Source organism: Branchiostoma belcheri, unplaced genomic scaffold (assembly GCF_001625305.1).
Source record: "Branchiostoma belcheri isolate BF01 breed outbred unplaced genomic scaffold, Haploidv18h27 scaffold111, whole genome shotgun sequence".
Classification (NCBI taxonomy): domain Eukaryota; kingdom Metazoa; phylum Chordata; class Leptocardii; order Amphioxiformes; family Branchiostomatidae; genus Branchiostoma; species Branchiostoma belcheri.
This window is the reverse complement of record NW_017802503.1, coordinates 1,026,915-1,045,906: the sequence shown is the minus strand read 5'-3', so window position 1 is coordinate 1,045,906 and position 18,992 is coordinate 1,026,915. Positions and strand designations below refer to the sequence as shown.

Here is an 18,992-nt window from a genome sequence, read left to right as displayed (position 1 = left end):
GTTTGCGCTACCACGAGTGAATGGGTCTTTTTTCTTGATTAAGTGCTCTCATTAATAATCTGAAATGGCAGCCAGTATATGTTTTTAAGGGGTTGAAATTGAAACAAATGTGTGGAAACCAGATAAGGTAGAATATTACCCTTCGCTTTGTGTGTGCTGTAATTGGCTGCGACAACACTATTTTTTTCCTTAAAAAGATTAATTAGAATGGCATTTGCAGTCGTACATGCTTGTTATCGATATCATTTTATGTTTACCGCAGGCAAACATATTGTTTTTGCTACGTTTCCTCTTCTTCTTCTCCAAACAGTGACCTCTGACCTAACTGAACCAGACTGTCTCTCACCATGGTATCCAGAACCGTGCATGATCCTACCCCAACTAGTGCTGCACACCGGTTCACTGGACTTGGATCCGGACTTGTGAGAATGTTTAGGTTCAAGTCCAAAAAAAACTCAAGAACCGAGTCCGGACTTATTACCATAAAAAACCATTTCATATACCCCTTTTGTTTCCAAACCACCTAAAAGCCTCCGTAAATTGCAAAATCTTTGCTGCAAAATGAAGAAAACATTGCCATCGGGCGTCGTCAAGTACCGGCCTCCATGTTATGTGGCCAAAGTTTCACCCAGACAACATTGCAAGGTTGCCAACATGCAATGTTGTATATGCCATGGGTTTAGGTCCGGACTTACAAGTCCGGAACTGAACCTAAACCTCTGGACTTGAATCTGGATCTGAACCTAAATGTGGGTTTAGGTATGCACCACTAACCCCAACCCATTCAGGCATGAACCTAGTTAGGCACGGTCCTGGATACAATAGAGACTATCCAGAACCGTGCCTGAACCTAACTCTAATCCGTTCAGGCATAGACCTAGATAGACACGGTTCTGGATACGATAGAGACTATCCAGAACCGTGTCTGAACTTAACCCTAACCCATTTAGGCACGGTTCTGGACACGATAGAGACTATCCAGAACCGTGTCTGACCCTAACTAAAACCTATGCAGGTATAGAACTACATAAGCACGGTTCTGGGTACAACAGACGTGATCTTGCATGCCGCTGAACGCTATAACTAGCTAGACTAATCATAACAAACATCATGCATCACAGCGCACAGCACTACAAGAATAGTTATAGACCATGAATGTTTTAAGACATCACAGAAATGCATTAAAAAGGACGCTGTCACAACTGGGAAAATGTCAACGCAAAGTAATCAGAAACATTGTTTTCTTAGAAAGGGTTTTCTTATATAGAAAACAATAATGAGAAAGACGCGTTGCACTGTGTTGTGTCGCTAACTTGTTTTTGGCGTGACTGTCTGTGTGTCTTTTTGTTGCTTTTTTTGTTGTTTAACGAAGGAAAACATATTGTTTTTGCTCAGTTGACAGACGTCAACAAATCGGGTCATTGGCCAGGTCAGAGGTCAGTGTTTGGAGAAGAAAAGGAAGAAACTGAGCAAAAACTATATGTTTTCCGTCGGTAAACATAATGAAAACCTAATGGCATCCTTGTCTCTAAAACGTCTTTCCACTCTAGATCTTTCCCCGTCTTCCTGGCGTGGCAGCAGCCACGTCCTGAGGTCAGGTTGCGGGCTGTGTGAGTGATTCCCCTCACGCTCAAGGTCACACAAGGTCATTACTGAAACAGCGAAGGTCAAATGTGCACGTAAATCGATTTTTGGAACGACCAAATCATCTAGGGAGTGTGTGCAGCGTTGGAATACTGCTTCTTGTAGCCTCCATAGCTGTCAAAAGCTGGGGGTTTGGGGGGTCTTTTCGATCTTTTATGTGCTAACGTTACATGTATTTGCATATAGACAACATGGCCGGCCTGGCTGAATTACCCCCGTTTTAGAACTGGGCTAGTCAGAAAACAGCCGAAGACCACCAAACCCTAGTTCTATAAGCCTGCTACGGAGGCTAGCTTCTTGCCCAAATTATTATTTTTCAGGGGAATGTTTTTTCAGCACCAAGGACGGAAATGTTAGCTTTGTCTAACTGCTGCAGTTTGGTGAACTATCGCCAGGGGTCGCTATTGTGTGTTGATTTCCCATCATGCACATGGTCACTATGTACTGTGTGTGTGTCTGTCACGTTTTCCTGTGTTCCTTCCATTTCTCTCTATCCCTTGTGTTTTACCCTAAATCCGTTTAATTTTCCCTTACCCTGATCTCTATTCGTGTGTCCTTGGACGCTGAATGCCTTCCCTTTGCCCTAACTTTCCCTGTGTTTGTCTCCCACAAACGTTTTCTTTCGCCCCCCTCCCCACCCTGTGTGTGTTCTTGTTTACAACATACTATAAGATACACCTGATCTTATCTGATCAGGGGCCCTCGGCCACGCTGCCGAGGGTTCCCCTGAAGTGATAACAACCCTGTGCTGCTAGCAGGGCCCTCGGGCCCGGCGATGGGCAGTTCTAGGCATGGAAGTGATGAGGATTTGAACGGATAGCCGAGGCCTCATTGCACCCCAGGGGAGACCCTGGGAGAGGCCACTGACGTTCAACTCACCTCTGATCCACCTACCCATGCCCCCTCCACAGTATAAGCTACTTAAGTACTAGTGTATTCATTGAACTGAACTCTCCGTGCATTTGTTTCGGCTTATTTTATTTGTACGTGTTTAGGTGTTTTCAGTCTGTTTCTGTACCGTATTATAGTGTTTACTAGCTTTGTCCTCTGTATGAATTATTGATGTATTGACCGCCAAAATGGCAGGTTAACAGATCAGACACAGGAAAAGGGGTCAACTTGAAAGTCACAAAACCCCAAAATACTTCCCAGATCTCCCATTTCCAGTATAGTACCATGAGACCACGTCTAACGATATATTACATGTTAAACATGGACAACAACAACATTTCTGTTTAAGTTATAATGAAATATAACGAATAGTAGAACATCAGTTGAGGTCACACTTTCTGCAGTTTTAATCAGGAAATAGAAAATGCGTACAAAACTGCAACAGCTTCTATCATGGGATCTTCTGCTACAAATACATCTACAGTGCTGTGTACCTAAACCCACATTTAGGTTCAGGTTCGGATTCAAGTCCAGAGGTTTAGGTTCAGGTCCTGACTCGTAAGTCCAGACCTAACCCATGGCATATTATACAAAATTGCATGTTGGCAACCTTGCAATATTGTCTGGGCAAAACTGTGGCCACATAACATGGAGGCCGATACTTGACGATGCCTGATGGCAATGTTTTCTTCATTTTGCAGCACAGATTTTGCAATCTTCGGTGTCTTCGGAAGGTTTTATGTAGTTTGGAAAGAAAAGGGATACATAACGGGTTTTTTTTTTTTGGTGATAAGTCCGGAATCGGTTCTTGACTTTTGATTAAGTTTCTTTGGACTTGAACCTAAACATTTTTTACAAGTCCGGAACCGGTCCAGCGAACCGGTACACAGCACCACATACAGACAATACAGACTGGACACACTAGACATAAAGGGGTACAAATTGCATAATTCACAACAGTATACATGATAGAGACTACTTATACTTTAGTTACAGTTGCAACATACTAGTATCTGACAACCTACCAAATGTAAAAAGTTGCTGACCATATTATAAACATACATTGTGTTTGGCATCATATTCAAGTGTGAGTATATAACTTCATCTACCTTCTAATAATATACAAATAGCTTTCAATTTGCATGTTTTAAATATCTCACAGTCACTTCTACAAATGTTTAATTTTTTTTTTAACTTCTTAACTGACACAACAGTCATTTGCATACAACATTGCAATTTCTTAATTTCTTATATTAAGGACAGGTATTTTTTTTCGAGACAGTCTACAAATTTTTGCCAGTGTTACACTCTCAATGCTATGGCAAACAGCACTTTACTAAAATTTCAATACTTGCCAAGTTACAAAGTTGTCATCCATAAAATCATACTATACATGATGTGCAAGGATGACTGGAAATAATCCCATAGGTTGTTTGCACTCACAATCAGTCACAAATGACTATAAAACATAAGAATTGTCAGCCATATTGGAGGGTTACACTGAGAAGTTGATTGGTAAATTTGAATAATGGTCTATGCAATAACATTTAGCTTGAACGACACACACACTGGCAGAGGCTGATTGGCCATACACCTCTACAAGTAACTCGAGAGAAAACTATTCCCATTCTAAGAACTACCAATAGGAGTGCAGGATTCTCTGTCACTTTGAAAATCTGTCCAATAGGAGCTCAGGATTCTCTGTCACACTGAAAATCTGTCCAATAGGAGCTCAGGATTCTCTGTCACTATGGAAACCAGTCATCACAGCCTCCTCTATGGTAACAGACAGTTCTCAGTTTGACAATGACTCAGTGGCCTAGCACATACACATAAATCAACAGATAAAGATGTTCAGATTTGTCCAGATTTGGAACGAAGGCCTGCATGGGAGGTAGCGATTACGAATGACACAAAATTTTTGCCGCCAATTACGAATGACGTTAAATTTTCAGAGCTGATGACGACTTTACGCTTTGCGTACATTGATTTTTTGGGAGGCTACCTACGGATTATGGAGACTGAAAAGGCCTGATTACGCTTATGAAAAAGGGCAAGCAGGCCCCTTTGGAAAGAGTGCAGATACACTGTCAGTCATGATATAGACATGTTGCATTGCCGTTGTTGTTGAGGATCGAGACAACTACAAGATTTTGCTGTGCGACAGTTTTGCTGTGGTCTATACAGGCTAGCCTGGTTACCAAACCTACACTGAACTATAGCTCCCGAGTCCTACATCCTCTGCAAATTTGCGGAGAGGATGTAGGACTCGGGAGCTATAATAGGTTTCATAACCAGGCTATATACACGCTGGATGGTCGTGCTCACAATTGCACACGTCACAAAATTTCAACTTTAAAATTTTACACATTTCAGTGCCTGTCACACATAAGAAGAGCGATATTATTATAGTACATGCGTTACGACTTACGTTAAATTCACACTTCCACAGAAAACTTTCCAGGTTTCTTACAGGAAATTTGCATATGGGCACCGACGTTTGCATACCATTGAAAAGTCTTCTTTACTCCTAAACTTGTGAAACAAAACATTAATCTACATTTTATCTTTCCATGCAGGCCACACTACTAGCTTATTCAAAGGATCTGCCTTCCATGAAGTTTTGAGTTTCATTAAAAAAAAATTGGCCTAGAAGCAAGCCACACCAAAATGATCTGCCTGCCATAAATGTTAAAAAAAATAAGAAAAAAACTGACCCACATTAATTTTGCTGTCAGCTATTTGTCACCTTTTCTGTAATAAAAAGACATTTTGACAATTTTTTTTATGCAAGCAAAAAGAAATACGAAAATGTACTAATGTTGGCAACATGGAGTGATTTTTGGTATACAGATCAGACACTGAGATAGATTTGAGGTTTCCTACATTCATGAGTCAACATACAATTCATCAACATTAATGCACAAAACTAAAAGAAATTACTGATGGCTCTTCCCATAGGGCCTTGCCAAAAATTCCATATCATGCTACAGACAGTAGCCTGGGTACCATCCTACTTGTATGCCGGGGCTCCCACACTTCCTTCCCTAAGTTTAGGGAAGCAAGTATGGGAGCCCCGGCATACAAGTAGGATGGTACCCAGGCTAACAGACAGAACTTAATGGTCGAAATATGTCATTTTTAACAGCACCAACATCACAACAGATTGAACAAGTCTTATTATAATCATACATACAAGTAATGTTATATATATCATATAATATCAAGGTATTGTATTTTCCAATATTCAACATATGATACTATGGTCAGGTTCATAACATGTATCACACATGAAGACGAAAAGACAAGTTTGGAATGAAGTTGCATTGTTTTCTGTTGACACATTCGCAACATTTCAGTTTATTTCCTGCCATTTTTTTTTACCTCACATCTACTGAGAGTCTCTGCAAAGGTTTCTAAACCTTCAATAACTTCATATAATATGGCATTTTACCCTTGAATGAGTGTGAGCTTGATTGTAAAAGAACGAAATTTCTTTTAGTCTAGGTAACTGCTGGCTTCTCCAACAGGTTTCTGTTGGATGTTTGGTCAACTTTGCAACAGAATTTTGTTGCACATCTTGTCTGACACAACTTTTGGAAACTACAGACTGGATGTCATCCTTGTGCAAGGATAACTTTAAACAATACGCTCTGCAAAAGTGCTATGAGTTAAGTTCCAAATTTTGTGCAGGCCCAGTAGCTTCTACCAGGCTTCAGGAGATGGCTGGAAAGATTAGAAATTGGCCGAATAGAGAGAGATAACATGCCGAGGGAGTAAGTCCGCTATAAGAGTACAGTTTGCTGCACCCATGTTATCTCTCTATTTGGCTAATTTCTACTCTTTCCAGCCACCCCCCAAAGCCTGGTAGAGGCTACAAGTGCAGTGCGTTCTGCTGACGCACTGCACTGACCGCACCCAACAGTTGCTGGGGTGATCAAGCATGTCGGCAGAACGTACTGCACCTGCGGGAAACCCTGATTTTTCGTTGAATGTTTAGTCAACATTGCATCAAAATTTTGCCTGTTGCAGAGGATATCTTTTCCGACATAACATTTGGAAACGACAGATGGGATGTGCACCTTATATGCGCGAATACAACCTTATATGAGACATTCTGCCGAAGTGGTATTCAAAATACACTACGGATTGTGTGCAGGTGCAGTACGATTCAGTATTCTAGCCAGGCCTTTTTAGCACCCTATGATTTTGACCCCCTATGCTATAAGTTTGATCCCTATGCTGTCTTTCAACCACCATAGGGGTGTTTTGGGAGGGAGAACCTTCATAAATCTTGCAAAAAAAATGGAGATATAACTTTAGAATGAAGTTATAGCAAAGGGAAAACCTTAACTTCACAAAATCTGTTCCTCATTAAACAAGAACTAGTGTTCCAGGGGATTATGAGTTTCAAAATATTTCTGCTCAATGCGTGACTTGCGCCACGAAAGTTGCTCATCTGCACCTGACCCCTATGCTTTGAAAAAATCCTGGCTAGAACACTGCGACCTGCCGACGTACTGGGTAATCACACTCGAGATTCGGGTGATCACACTTTATCGGAGGATACGGAGAAGTCCCAGAGCTTGACGGTTTTGTCGTAGGAGCCGGAGACGATCATGTAGTCATTAAACTGCAGACATGTGACGCCGTCGGTGTGGTTCCGCAGGGTGACCAGACGCTTCCCGTCCTCAACACTCCATACCTGGCAGGAGACATTTAAGCATCTCGTAAATAAGTAAATAAACTAGAAAGGTAACATTTCATGGCTCTATCCTGCAACAAAATGTAACCCAACACTGCAGGGCATTACCATGTTACCATGGTTACAGACATCTGGTCCAGGTCATTGACCTTTTGCAAAGGTTAACATAATAATTACACAAACAGGCGTAGTGTGGTGAACAGGCCATGTTAGGTTCCCACTAGGAATGTGTGTGTGCAAGTATAAAAGTTTTTGAAAAGTGACGCCGTCGGTGTGGTTCCTCATTGTGACCAGACGCTTCCCGTCCTCAACACTCCATACCTTGCAAATAAGTAAAGAAATAAATGAAGTACAGCAGAGAGTCATTGTTAGAAAGCTTTAAACAACACTGGACAAAATAGGTATGAATACACCCATATCCAGGCCGTTATTTTGCCGCATCCTATAAGGATACAGGCAAATACCGGCAGATACGGCTCGCATTTGTTACGGATCCGGAATTTCAGATCCCTGAATCCGGACTGTTTTGGATGCGGACAAATGCCTACGGTTAGATGTTCAAGGGTTAAGTGTAACAAGTCATTCAATGTGATATGGCCAGCTGCCGCGACGCATGCCTACCAAGTTAGTGTGTTACGTGGAAGGGCGGTTATACCCCCTAATATAGTATACAGATACAGATATTCCAGTTTTCACCTGGAAGAAATATAGGTGTGTGTGTGTATGTGTAGATGCTTGTGTACAAATACAACAGTTCTTGATAAGGAAAATGGTAACTTCTCGGAAATAACTTACCTTGAGTGTTTTGTCATCTGCTGCGCTGACAATCCTCCAATGGTCTGCCTGCAGACATCTACGTTAGGAAGAACACAAATGAACCAAGAACACTGATCATTTCAATGAGGAATCAAATGCAATTTTACCTGCACTAACCTGCATATACCCTATACATGGACCAGTACAGGTTAGGTGCAGGTAGACATCAGAAATACCTGCACAGCTCCAATTTTACCTACACTAACCTGCATATGCAGGTGGTATTTTGAGCCTGAAATACGTACCTGATAACCCCCGTGTGACCCTCGGATCTGCATCATACTGACCTGATAACCCCCGTGTGACCCTCGGATCTGCAGTGTATTGACCTGATAACCCCCGTGTGACCCTCGGACCCCGTCCAATCAAGCATACTGACAACCCCCGTGTGACCCTCTGATCTGCAGCTTACTAACCTGATAACCCCCGTGTGACCCTCGGACCTGGTCCAGTCTAGCGTACTAACGCACAGCCCCGTCCGCATGTCCCAGAACTTCAGATCGCTGTCGAGCGAGCCGCTCATGATTTTGTCCCCCGTGAAGTTCAGACAGGTCTGATAATCTGTTAACCCCCATGTGACCCTCTAACCGGCAGTGTACTGACCTGATAACCCCCGTGTGACCCTCAGACCTCGTCCAGTCCAGCGTACTGACACACAGTCCAGTCCGCATGTCCCAAAACTTAAGATCGCTGTCGAGCGAGCCGCTCACGATCTTGTCGCCCGTGAAGTTGAGGCAGGTCACCGCGTCCATGTGGCCAATCAGAGTCTTCAGGCACTCTCCCTCGATGTTCCAGATCTGGATAAAGTATCCCACATTATAAACTCAAAAATAACATAATTTCCTTGGTGGTAGTAAATACACACTGTATGTATATTTTGGGCAAGTGAAAAGTTGGTTCAGGCAAGTGGAAATGACCTTGTACTTGCCCAATAGGGCAAACTGAATCCACTTGCCCAATTCTTGTAAACTTGTCCAACCCTGGATCTGAGGGCGATGATGGTCACAGATATACCGAAAAGAGTTTCATCAGGTTAGTAAAGTATAGGATACCGGTACCTAATCTATCCAGTTGCTTGAGTAAAGACACCTTACCTTAATGGTGTTGTCAGCTGATCCAGACACGATCTTGTTGTCGTCAAACTGAACACACAGAACAGCGGCCGTGTGCCCTCTGCAGGGCAGAAAGGATCAGAGTTTTCTCATTAAGCCAGTCACATACAGTGTACAATGACATTTTTCTGACAATTTCACTGTATGTCATAGGTTGAAGAAGAAATGGGTGCAATAATTTGTTGTTTTTTTAAACTGTTGTACCCATCTCTTCTCAAATATATGATGTCAGGGAAAGAGAAGAAAAAGTGACCAAACCAGTGAATGTTTTTGATGATTGTACAAACTTATTTTACCTGAGTGTGTGTTTACAGTGTCCAGTTCGCAGGTTCCAAACCTTCAGCGTCTGGTCATACGAACCACTCACCACACGCTCTTCATCAACCTGAGGTAAACAACAATAACAACAAAAACGTCAGGCAAACAAACAGCAGTTACCATGTAGGTCAACAACATCAATGTGAATCAGACAAATTTATTTAGGGGAGTATCATTTTAGGTAGCTAGGCTGTGGCTTTGTATGTCTGTTGTCCAGAGTAAGTTGACAGTACATGGGTTGGGAAGATTGACAGGCAGAATGAGAAGAGGTCAGGCACAGAAAATGGGGTGAACTTGAAAGTAGGTTGACAGCACATTGGTGGGACATACATGTAGATTGATAGACAAAATGACAGGTGGTCGAAAAGGTCAGGCAAAGGAAATGGGGTCACCCTAACCCAAATACATTGTACTTTCCGGAAGTCTGAAATCTCAGTTTTGAAAGCTGGGTTACCTTGAGGCATCTAACGGTGTCGGAGTGTCCGATCATGGTGACCCTGCAGGCTATGCTTGACCAGCTGCTCTGCATGGACAAGTCCCACACCTGCACGGCGGGATTCGAACCAGGGATCGTTACCACACAGAACTAAATCCTAACAAATCTTTCTCACATCACCTGTCAGTCACAGATATATCTAGTACAATATAGTATATAAATGATAAATTATTGTTTCTGCTCTGTCTTCTACTTCTCTAAACACATGAGGTCAATGACCTGGACCAGGGGTAACAGGGGGTGCCCCAGACACCCTGTGGTATCGGGTTACATCATGTATCATGTGGCAGAGTAGAGTTGGACAGGGTGTTTTATCTTTCATACTGCTTAGCCCAATTGATATCGGATTTCTAGCAGCTGTTTCAGTTTCAGTTTATTTATTTCACCAGCAGTAACACTCAGGTACATAACAACCTGGTCACCATATATATTTATGTGTTTAAGTAAGAATAAACAGAGCTGCAATAGTTTGCTGGCTAGACCATGTGAAGGCAAACTAGTTCACAGTCCCCGAGAACAGACAACACTTAAGCTCCTGTTCTGTATAACAGGAGCTTTCAGACTAATTTGCATCATCTTGTCTTGACTTGTCTGACTTTTGTTCCTTTTTCGACTTCCAAAAATTTGTCTTCACTTTATTTGCATATCAATCAATAGGTTGTGCTTATAAACCTGCATTTCCCCTCTGGTCTCTCAGTCACTGACGAAAGCTAGTGGATACTAGCTGAAACGTCTGACGTTTTCAAAATCATATCCAGTTGCTTGAGTAACTGCTTTTTGGCGTATCGTATTACCTGGATGTCTAACCTTCATCGACGTAGTTCACAGTTTAGTCTACAGTTTGCGTGATGACCGTTACCTTTATTGTCCTGTCCGTAGCGCCGCTGACCAGTGTGTTTCCCTCCAGGTGGAGACATCTGACCGTGCCGGAGTGTCCGGCTAACGTGAGGACTGACCACGGGGTGTTGGTCCTGATGTTCCAAACCTGAAGAGCACAAATATAAACCAATCACCACAGGGCTTGAAATGTTTTATTCTGCATACCTGCCCTGGTACAGGCAACATTGAAGATTACCTGTACCAGACAAATTTTACTGATACCACTCAGCAATTGAAGTATGGATCATACTAAAACTGTTCAGAAACCATTACCATTATTTCTTTTCTGCTTCATATATGGTAACAATCAATGAAACAAATAAAAATCTACATAGTATAATTACATAATACTCATTTTAACAAGCACAATTAGCAGTGGACCACATCTTAATGTTTTAAGGATGGTGTACAACAGTGTACATTTCGGGTAAGCAACAACAGCCAAGATTCGAAATTTTGTGATCCAGAGGTAGGGTCGCTAACTGCTGGGTTACTCACACCTGTCTAAAATTTTTAAACAAAAACAAACCTTGATGGTTTTGTCTGATGATCCGCTGACGATCCTGGTGTCGTCGAACACGACACACGAGATGCCCTGTGTGTGACCCTCAAACGTCTTCACGCTACAGTTCCCCTGAAGCCAGTTTTTCCTCAGGCAGTATCGCTCACCAAACACCTTCTTCCACTGGAGAACAGGAACACAGTTAATTTTTAGATGCTTTATTAAAGAAAACTATAAATACATCTGTTCTGGGTTCAAATCCCTGGCAGGTCCCACTGTTGTGCCCTAATGGGAAAGGCATTTTACACTTTCCTTATACTCAGGTGAAAACAAGTACCCCGCTTCAGTTAGAGAATGATGTTGTCATGGATGGGATGTAAACCAGAGGTCCTGTGTTTGTGAAGAGCCACACATCAAGCACGTTAAAGTCACGTACCACACTTATAAAAAAAAGACCCACCACACTAATGAAAAAGAGTAGGGGACCTTCCTGGTGTGAGTGGTTCAAACCTTACAGTCTGGTCTCAGGTTTGTCATGTCGAAAAGGTGACAGTCACATGTCATGTCAATCTCGATAAATAAAAAATGGCTTCCCAAAATTCAAAGACACACTCACATGAATGGTCCCGTCGGGCAGCATGTGGTTGATCATCTGTTTCTGGGCAGTGGCTCGGCTCATTTGCCAGGTGGGGAGGGTACAGAACCGGCGCCACAGGCAGGGCTCGTTTGCAAGCTCGTACCAGACCCTTGATGTCTGGGACGCTCGTGTCAGGCTCACTGTAACACAACAGGTCGTTATTATGTTATTGCACAACTTGTGACAGGTCATTATTCCGTTATCGCACCACCTCTGACAGAACCGGTGTCACAGACAGGGTTCGTTCGCAAGCTCGTACCAAACCCTTGATGTCTGGGACGCTCGTGTCAGGCTCACTGCAACACAACAGGTCATTATTCTATTATTGACCACTTCTGAGAGAACTGGCGCCACAGGCATGGCTCGATCGCATGCTCGTACTTCACAGAAATTCGAAGGAAAACATTGTTTTTGCTCTGTTTCCTCTTCTTTTTCTTCTTCTTCCCAAACAAATAAAGTTTGGAGGACTTGGACCAGACGTCTGTCACCATGGTAACTGGTGCTGCAGCAGACACCCTGTGGTGTTGGATTACGTTATATAGCAAGTGGCAAGACAGAGTTGGCGGGACTGTAACAATTAGAATTTTCTTTCCTTAAAGACCCAGGGAACAAGTCTTAGACTTTTTAGAGTACTGTAATTCCTGATTTTTTCATAGTACTTTATGTTCACTGTTTTCACTGTCACTTCTGTGCCGTGAACTTATCAGTACAGTTCCGTTAACATGTCCACTTTTCTCAGACCGTGAACTTTTGCTACTGTGAACATTAAGTGAATTACAGTATCTCAACTGAACGAACCTGGGTCCAGGAAGGAGAGGATGTAGATGGAGATGGAAGCCGGTAACCATGCCAACAGGTCCTGACAGTTGTGAGGACACGTCTGGTGCAGGATGGGCTCCATGGCAACAGACAACAGGTGCATCTGGGGCAGGCCACACTGGTCCTGGGGGGGATAAGAATGATACTTTCAATTTTTTTCACAACTTAAGCAATTCAACGATTCAATAATGCTGTTTTTTCTCTTTTCAAGTAAGAGCTTTTTGAAATGATATCATCCATTACACAAAAAAACAGTGATTTTTTTCAAAATCATATCCAGTTGCTTGAGAAACTGTTTTTTGGCATCATATTACCTGGATGTCTAACCTTCACTGACGCATGTCATCATTTATTTATCCACTGCTAAGTCTTAAAATAGTACTTAAAATGCACTGACCAGTATCCTCTTGATGACAATGTTTTTTTGCTGATCGTTGAAGTCTCCAAACCAGTCCATCATCAGCTGTGATACAGAAGTCAATAGAGATGATGTTAAACATTTGGCATTAACATGACCTAATGGTCTATAGACAGCAGTGGTTTAGCAACACTGGTTCCCTTTAAGTTAACAACGATGGAATTAAATGGAAGTGTTACGCATATGTATCACAGTAAGAATTTAGGAGCAATTCTTAGTTTTTGAAGTCAATAGTTTCTCAATAGACGGTTTTCACATTCAACTTTTTGTGGGATTGATCCTTTAATCTGTATTCTTAGGGGTAACTGTTTGGTAATCTTGTATGCGATCGTTACTAACTTTTGTATTCTTATTCTCACCTCCATCCGCTTCTTGAACTCCGGCCCGTCCACCCCCTCCCCTAGCTGCCTCCTGCCCTCCCCCAGGTGGGAGGAGGATGGTACGTCCCAGCCCAGCTTGCCGGACTGGCCCATTCTCGGGGAGGGGGACCTGGACCCCGTCCCGTCCACCCCTCCCGCGCCCAGACAATGGACCGAGTCGGGCGTCCACACACAGCAGCGTCCGTCATTCGAGCGTTTCCGACTGTGACTCTTTTTTCCGACAGAGTTTGCAGCGTCCAGTTGGTCTCCGCGCCGCGGTTTCGGACTGGGCGAGCGCGACGCCGTCCTCTTGTTCGCCCCGACGTGCAGGCAGTGCGGGGTCTGTCCCACCGCGCTGCGCGGGACGTCCCGCGCGGACGGACAGTGCGAGTGCAGCCGGCAGGAGAAGCTGGCCCGGTACTGGGCGTGATCATGGGAGGAGTTCAGGTTCTGGTCGTCCGGGCAACACGAATTCCGGGCGGTCGAATTTGCCACGGACGGGTGTAGCGAATCGAGATACGACGTCGCCCGCGGGTACAAACTCCCTGAATCCGATTCCTCTGAAGATTGCGACGAAAGCGTTTTCCTCCTCTGGATGACGATCTTGGGCTTCCTGGTTGCCAAGGAAACCATCTCGATCTCGTGGAACAGCGCCCGGGCGACGCTGGGTTTGATGCAGCTCTGGGAGTCAACCTGGGAGTTCAGATTCAGATTTTATTTCTAATAACATAGCAGGTTCATGAATAAAATCAATACTACCTGAAATGTGTCATTGATCACAAAGCCACTGTTAAATTCAAGTATACATATATTAATGCACAATGCAAAATAGAAGTCAGAGTATATTGTAATATCATGAAGTAGACTACTTAAAAGTTTCAAATCATGATGAGAATGCAAGAGTGAAGAGAGCAAGTCACGTTGAAACGTGTGTTACAGTTTAGCTGTTCAAGCAGTTAGAAGATGTTCAAGGGTTAGGTGTAACAAGTCCATCGGTGTAATGTAGCCAGCTCCGCATGCCTGCAAAGCTGGTGTGTTACACCTATTATAAAGGACAGTTATACCGGCTATAACGATACAGATACAGACCTGGGAGTTCGGGTTCGCCCGCCCAGTCCGGACGTGCGCCGGTTCCGCCATGCTGAGGTCGCCCTCGCTGGACGAGCTACACTCGGACAGCGCTCGCGGGCTGGACGGGGTCGAGTCCACATCCATCCGGTCGTCCGGGAGACAGGCGGCGCCCGGGTGTGGCGTCCCCGCCGCCTCCGACTGGCTGCAGCCCCGCGCGCTCTTCCGCCGGGCGAACCAGGTGACCTTGTCCCAGACTTTTGAGCGGCTTTTGGCACGTTTCGGGGACTGGACGGTCGGCCCGTCGGAGTCGCTGGCTCCCCCGCTGGCGTAGTCATCCCCGCCCGCCGCTACGTCCATCCTTACACAGCTCTCTGTCTGAAACACAAGGCAGAACAACACATCAGAGATCTCAAAATTCTTGAGGATGATGTAACCAAACTCCAGTTCCTGCTGGCTCCGACCTGAGATTCCAAGACTTCAAGTTCACATTCAAGTTTCCATTTCCTGGCCTTTCGAATCTCCTGTAATTTTGCTTGTCAATCTGCCCTCCCCCCAATAACAAAACATGAAGAGAAACGTCAATACCAAATGTACAGGACACAATCTTATAAGTGGCCTAGCCTGTTAGGAAGGAACCAATGCTGAGGTATCAACATGAACAGTCTATACATGGTAACATGTAGTATACATGTGTGTGCTAATACAGTCACAAGTATGTAACTATACGTTTGTTGTCCTGCAAGTCGACAAGTCTGAGTGTAGAAGTGAGAAAATTCACACCTTCACACCTTCAGTCTTCAACTGTGAGCGCAGACAATAACGTCACAGCTTACAAGATTGTTGCAAGACTCTTATAAATATATCTTAACTGCTACAACATTATAAGATCCAGTAGAAAAGCCCTTACCTGAATCAAGGAATATAGTCAATCGGCTGAGTCCTGACTTACTAGATGAAAACGAAACTTTATGATTTAGAATAACAAAAGATGCCTCTCGTGCCCTCAATTTACTAGTTCCAGAAAGCTCTGGATTCCCTCTACACAAAAATGTGCTAGATTTGTCCCAACTAAACCACCTGCTGGAACCTCTCCATATAAGGTATGGGGCGTGGCAGAGGTGCTGGCAACTTTAGTCAGTAATGCCAGGGAAAGTAGGTCATCTCTGAAGGGAGTTGTCATGTAGTCAAACCCCATGTCTCAGGTGGAGTTGGAATAATGCCAATAGGGCTGGTTCAGTTACTGGTAGGTTTATAGGCCTAGGAAAATCAATGTTGAGTTTCTGATTACCTGAAAAAATTAGGGTCAGTACTATTTGATTAAGTTCAATATAACATTTTTACCCTGAAAGTTATTTTTGTACCACCTTTCCCTTCAAATATTATATTATAAAAGATAAACAACAAATGCTAGCTTTGTATCACTGCCATGACTACCTGTATACGGAATTTTGTACAGTTACACAGTATACAAAATATTGGATTAAACATTGTTACAGTAGTATCTGCTTTGAGTTTGCAATAATTGCAATATCATACATGCATGCTGGCATCAGTCCATGGATGTCACACAACAAAAACTGCAAACTTACATGTAGGTGAAACACATACAGTGAATATTACAAATGTACAAGTCATAACGTTAACACATGTGTAACTTATGAAATGTGCAAATCCAGGAATTGAGGTCAAATAGGAAAAGCAGATGAACTTATATACCGGGTAATGAGAATTATCTCTTGATCGAATGTTTCAACATGTGTCAGGACCCTATAAACTCCCAGTAGCACAGTCTAAACAGGAAGACTTGACTACACATGTATAATGCATGGAGGATTTAGAGAATTCCCTCAGTGACTCTACAGACACTAAAAAATTCATAAGACTGACTTGACCCTGTCAACTCTTTTGCAGAGGATTAGTAGTAAATTAAGTTATTCAGCTGAAGCAGATAAGGAAGACTGAAGCCTTGATAGGTGTTCTTTTAAGGGTTACTATGAGATCTTAGGAAAAGAATTAAGTTACTTCGTGTTAGGATTTAGAAACAAGAATTTATATTTATAGATCTAGATTTCCGACTTTAGTGTAAATTCATGTTTTCGTGAATTTATTGAAACAACCAACCAATGCAAGGAAATTGTAAAGTTGGGAATAAGGCAGAAAGGGTTGAAGGGTCACTCATCATGTAATCCGCAGCTTCTCAACTGTGTCAAACCATTTGATATCCTGTCATTCTGCCTGTCAACCTTCCCCACCCACATGCTGTCAACCTACTTGTACTGCCAGCACTAGTAGTATCACAATTATTGCTCAATATTTATTTTCAACTGATCCACAGAAGGGATTCTAGAAGGGTCACCATGACTGAATTTGTGGAAACAACCCCAGTGGGATATCAGTTATCACATCCATAGATTTTCTGAAGCTAATTATATTACTGGAATAATAGGATCCATCAGACGCATTACTGCAGGTAATCAGGGCTTGTGAATTAGCCAAAGGAATGTTTTGCTGTATAATAAACAGAAGCTTGAATCTGAATCTTTGTTTTTTTGGTAAAAGTTTCAAGTAAAGTAAAAAGTAATGATTTTAAAGGAAATTATTAATATAGAATCTTGATTCAGTGTGGATTCCACGATATAACCTAGATTCTGACTCTAAAATCAAAGAAGACCAGATGGATAGAGGAAGAATCTAGTGTGAGCAAATGATGAACAGCAACCCTATTTTAGTTTTATTGACAGCTGCAGGGCTCAGGCCTCAGGGTGAACATCAGCTGATTTATGAAAACTGTGTACATAGCGGGTGAAAGGCTGTATTCCTGCTACTCTCCAGCTGTGTGATGTCGGCCTAACACATGTACCTCGTAAGAGGCAATTAACATTTCTATTAATCAATTAACTGGGCTAATGGTGCTGAGTTGATGGATAGTTCCCATTATCTGCAGGCATAATCTAATTATACATGTAGTAAATTTCATTTTCATAAAAAAATTACACCTACTTTGAAAAAGTGAGACGTGTCATTTCTGAGTCAACAAACATCAGACTTCTGGGAAGTACCGGCTTTTCGTGTCTTGCAAGTTCATGCCATTTCCTGTGTCTGACCTTTTGATCTCATGTAATTCTGCCTGTCAATCTTTCCCATCCACATGCTACTAGTACTATCAACCTGCTCTGTTCAGACAGACCAAGGACATAATGTCCTTGGACAGACATAAACAAAAGCTCAGACACCCAAATTAAAACGTACATATATTGGAAGTAAGTTGGCTGATATACAAGTCGTGGCATTTCCTGAACATTTGGTCCTGGCATTTGGGCTCATGACTCATTCACATGTAGTTTTGGTAAAGGTAGCTACTTGTCCCAAATTATAATGAGTCACAAGTCCAAATGCCAATTGAGCAAATGTTCAGGTAATGCCAATTGTACTGCCAACTTGGAACAATATATTTGTTGATAAATGTATATATAACGTACAAATGTGCTACAGGTATATATCTATGTTATATCCTGACAGTAAAATTTTGGGCTATGTTTTGTGCCTGTTTTTTTTCTGCCCTGCTGCTTCATTTTTTTCTGAAAAATCTGAGACCCAACAAATTGAATTGGCGTAGCCTAATCCCAGAAAAAACATTGATCTAAAACAAAATAAATTTTTCACACCCATAAATGTGGTGTGTATCATGCAGAGGGGTTAAGACCTGGGGGCTCTGCAGGGGTTCTTTTTCATATCCTGTAGCCCCACATAACCCCATACAGTAACTCTCACGGTCAGATGATAATGTATGTAGTAATATCTTACACAAAACAAATTTGTGTATTCCATGATAAATTTATATATTCCTTCAAAATCTGGATTGAACTCAACTAGTTGATTAGGACCTAAAAAGGCAAAATAGATCATAAAGCTTTTTGATGCAGGAAAGATTGAAGAACTACACCTTACAGTCGTGTAAGGTAACCACCAAAAGACGATCGGACCATAATTTTTCGACATAAACCTACAAATTTTCGTAAAATGCTTAAACTATGGCAACTGGTGCCTAGAAAAACAAATCAACCGTAATATTGCATATAAATGCCTCAAAAACGGGAAATTCGTCTCTTAAACTCACCTCCGGGTCTATATCTCCATACTCTTCCTCCTCCTTGTCCTTCTCATCTTCCAAGTTTACGCAAAAACGAGAGTCTTAAAGAAATATCACGCCAGAAACACTCGAGACATACCTACAACATGCCACAAACGGAACAACACCTGTTTACCTACCGTCATGCACCGCGCGGGAGGTCAGCACGTCAAAGTTCGCCCTGGGTCAATTTTTA

General features: G+C 42.6%; 1 protein-coding gene across 1 annotated transcript; it reads right to left on the bottom strand.

Annotated features, from left to right (window-relative positions):
- Positions 1 to 6,817: 6,817 nt before the first annotated feature.
- On the bottom strand, positions 6,818 to 18,938 carry LOC109488066 (F-box/WD repeat-containing protein 7-like). The gene is made up of 14 exons (XM_019792222.1): positions 18,785 to 18,938; positions 14,686 to 15,042; positions 13,597 to 14,289; positions 13,217 to 13,282; positions 12,799 to 12,943; positions 11,980 to 12,140; positions 11,391 to 11,546; positions 10,842 to 10,967; positions 9,941 to 10,030; positions 9,465 to 9,553; positions 9,151 to 9,229; positions 8,660 to 8,853; positions 8,036 to 8,093; positions 6,818 to 7,240 (listed from the first exon to the last, which is right to left on the bottom strand). Exons 2-14 carry the CDS (start codon positions 15,022 to 15,024, stop codon positions 7,085 to 7,087), a joined length of 2,352 nt encoding a protein of 783 aa, XP_019647781.1. The 5' UTR covers positions 15,025 to 15,042; positions 18,785 to 18,938; the 3' UTR covers positions 6,818 to 7,084.
- Positions 18,939 to 18,992: the final 54 nt, after the last annotated feature.